The 2939-nt window shown below is 56.2% G+C and overlaps 1 protein-coding gene across 1 annotated transcript; it reads left to right on the top strand.

The window, feature by feature from the left end:
* Window positions 1-8: 8 nt before the first annotated feature.
* Window positions 9-2714, top strand: GLTP (glycolipid transfer protein). The gene is made up of 5 exons (XM_009070561.1): window positions 9-143; window positions 876-937; window positions 1178-1311; window positions 2024-2174; window positions 2359-2714. Exons 1-5 carry the CDS (start codon window positions 41-43, stop codon window positions 2539-2541), a joined length of 633 nt encoding a protein of 210 aa, XP_009068809.1. The 5' UTR covers window positions 9-40; the 3' UTR covers window positions 2542-2714.
* The last annotated feature ends 225 nt before the right edge of the window (window positions 2715-2939 follow it).

The raw sequence follows: 2939 nt of genomic DNA, 5'->3' as shown, positions 1-2939 counted from the left end.
CGGCTGGGAGGGGGCGAGGGGAGGGGGTTCTCGTCGCGTCATGGCGCTGTTGTTGGAGCACGAGTTCAAGCCGCTGCCGGCTGATAAGCAGATCGAAACGTTGCCCTTCCTGGAGGCCGTGGCTCACCTGCCTCCGTTTTTCGGTGAGAATGCGGGTGGAGGGGGAGATGGGGTGGGGAGAGGCCTGGGTTGTGGTGTGTTCTCTTTCTCCTCGCTGTTTGCAAGCTCCAAAACTGGCAGGGATTTTTTTTCTTCACCCTGGGCTTGGTTGGTTGAGGCTGGGCAGGGTTGCATCATAGTCCTGTCAAACTTGCTCTGTTGGGAAGTGTCCTGCTATTCCCATGCCTGGGAATGCCTTATCCAGAGGCATCTCATAGGGCAGCAGGTCCCAGCCCACCCTGTGTCGGGACATGGGTGGGTGGCAGCGTGGTAGTTCTCGTGTCACGATGCCTGTGCCGGCTCTGTACCCTCCACAATGTCAGCTATTGTGTGATGGCTCCGGAAGGGCAGGACGTGGTACTCCCTGCCTGGGAATGGGCAGAGTCCTGTGCCTGTCAGGCTGTTCCAGGACGTTCTGCCAGGGCCGTGTCCCAGAGCTAGGGAGGTTGGAGGTCGCTGGTGGGTGGCAGGGCTGTCCCAAGGGCTGGCACCCATGCACAAAGCCCAGAGAGCTGTTCCCAAGTCTCACTGGTATGTGTCTCGCTGCCCAGGCTGTGCTAGAGGTGAAACCTGTTTCCAGAGAGCCATTCCCAAGTCTCACTGGCATGTGTCTCGCTGCCCAGGCTATGCTAGAGGTGAATCCTGTTGGTTGTGGGAATTCTGTGGCGTCTCCTGTGCCGCCAACATCTAATCATCCCTCCTCTGTGTTTCCACAGATTGCCTGGGGACTCCCATTGTCTACTCCCCGGTCAAAGCAGACCTGGCTGGAAATATCAAGGTAGGAGGGGGCAAGGAGGGCTCAGGAGGGTGAACCCCAGGGCAGAGATGCTGTGGGATCGGAGAGACAACACCTGGAGGTGTTTCAAAGGGCTTTTCTTGCCACGGGGACTACCAGGCTTAGTGGCAGGGCCCTCTTTCTCCCGTTTTTTTTCCGAGATCCCTTTGCAGCCGCCGTTTCCCCGCCCCTGTGCCGCCCTGCCAGGTCACTCCCGCAGCCAACCCCCTGCTCTGCCCGCAGAAAATCCGGGCGGTGTATGACTCCAACCCTGCCAAGTTCAAAACGCTGCAGAACATCCTGGAGGTGGAGAAGGAGCTGCACGGCTCGGCCTGGCCCAAGACGGGCGCGACGCTGGCGCTGATGTGGTTGAAAAGGTGAGTCACAGTGTCAGGAGCTGCATTGGGCTGGGCCCCAGCACGTGGGAGCTGGGAATGGCTGCGTGGGTTGGGATGGTCCCTGTGGACTGAGGTCTGCGTGGGGTGCTGCGTTCTGTGGGGCACAACTGTTGGGAACTCCCTCTTCAAAATTTCTCATGGGAATGCACATGGAATACTCACCCTTAGAGCGTGGGACCCTGGATTGGCTGGACAGATCAGGACCTTGTGGTGGCACAAGGAGCTGCACCTGGTCCAGCCAAACTCAGCCCACAGTCCCAGCCTCACCCAGGGGCTCTGTCCTGTCCTGGACCCTGTGTACTGTCTCAGGGGCTCCATCCTGTCCCAGTCCCCATGTCCTGTCTGGGAGTTTCATCCTTCCTTGGTCCCTTTGTCCTGTCTGGGTGCTCCATCCTGCCTTGGTCCCTGTGTCCCCCAGCAGGGACTTCATCCTGCCCCAGTCCCTGTGTTCCTCCAGAGATTCTCCTGTTCAGTCCCAGTGTCTCATCCAGGAGTCTTCATCCTGCCCTGGTCCCCATGTCCTCATCCCAGTGGGGTCCATCCTACTCCAGTCCCCATGTCCCAACCTGGAGCACTCCATCCTTCCCTGATCCCTCTGCTACCAAAACCATGGGGGATTTTGGGTTTCCAGTCTGGAAACTAGGAACCAGCACCATTTTCCCCAACCCCACCATCTCCACTCTTCTCCCAGGGGCCTGAAATTCATGCTGGTGTTGCTGCAGAGCATCTCCGACGGCGAGCGGGACGAGGAGCATCCCAACCTCATCCGAGTGAATGCCTTGAAGGCCTATGAGATCGCCCTGAAAAAATACCATGGCTGGATGCTGCAGAAGCTCTTCACAGTGAGTGTTCCATCTCCAAGGGGCCATCAGCATCCTTAAGATTGTGTCTGTGTGCTGATGAGTGTCCAGAGACCCCACGGCATCCCATCTGGGGGTCTCTGGACACTCATCAGCACACAGGAACAACCCAACCCATGTTCTCCGTGGAGTTTGTAGGAATCAACACCTTCTCTCTGTTTTCTAGGGCTCAGTCTATGCTCTTCCCTACAAATCTGATCTGCTGAAGGCATTGGAGAAGGGAAAAGAAGTCAAGGAAGAGGAAAGCATAGAAAAAATCCATCAGTTTGTCACAAGGGTCACTCCGATCTTGGATGCCATTTATGAGATGTACACCAAGATGAACGCAGAGCTGAGCTACAAGGCATAAAGCTGGCACAGATTGGCATGGATTGAGCAAGGTGTGATGGGTGTTACCTGTGTCTTCATCACCAAGGCAGCTGGGGCAGCTCTCAGCTCTCCAGTGCCTTCGGTTCCTGTCTGGATCTGCAGTGGATAACCTGTTTTCTAACCAAAAAAACTTCATATAATAATTCATTTCCTATTGAGAACAAGGCAATAAAACAATTGTGGGTGTCACCATAGGATTTCCCAAGAAGAAAAACAAGTGTTTCTAGTCCCAACTCCTGGATTCCTGTCTCCAGTGGGGCAGGGAATGAAGCATGGGGACATTTCCTTGGATCTGCCCTAGCACTGGGACTGCACCTGGCACCCTCCATGTGCCGACGGGCACCGAATCATCCAGGATGATGCCCACAGTGGAGGAGC

This window comes from Acanthisitta chloris, unplaced genomic scaffold (assembly GCF_000695815.1).
Source record: "Acanthisitta chloris isolate BGI_N310 unplaced genomic scaffold, ASM69581v1 scaffold16842, whole genome shotgun sequence".
Classification (NCBI taxonomy): domain Eukaryota; kingdom Metazoa; phylum Chordata; class Aves; order Passeriformes; family Acanthisittidae; genus Acanthisitta; species Acanthisitta chloris.
This window is presented reverse-complemented; position numbering and strand designations above follow the sequence as displayed.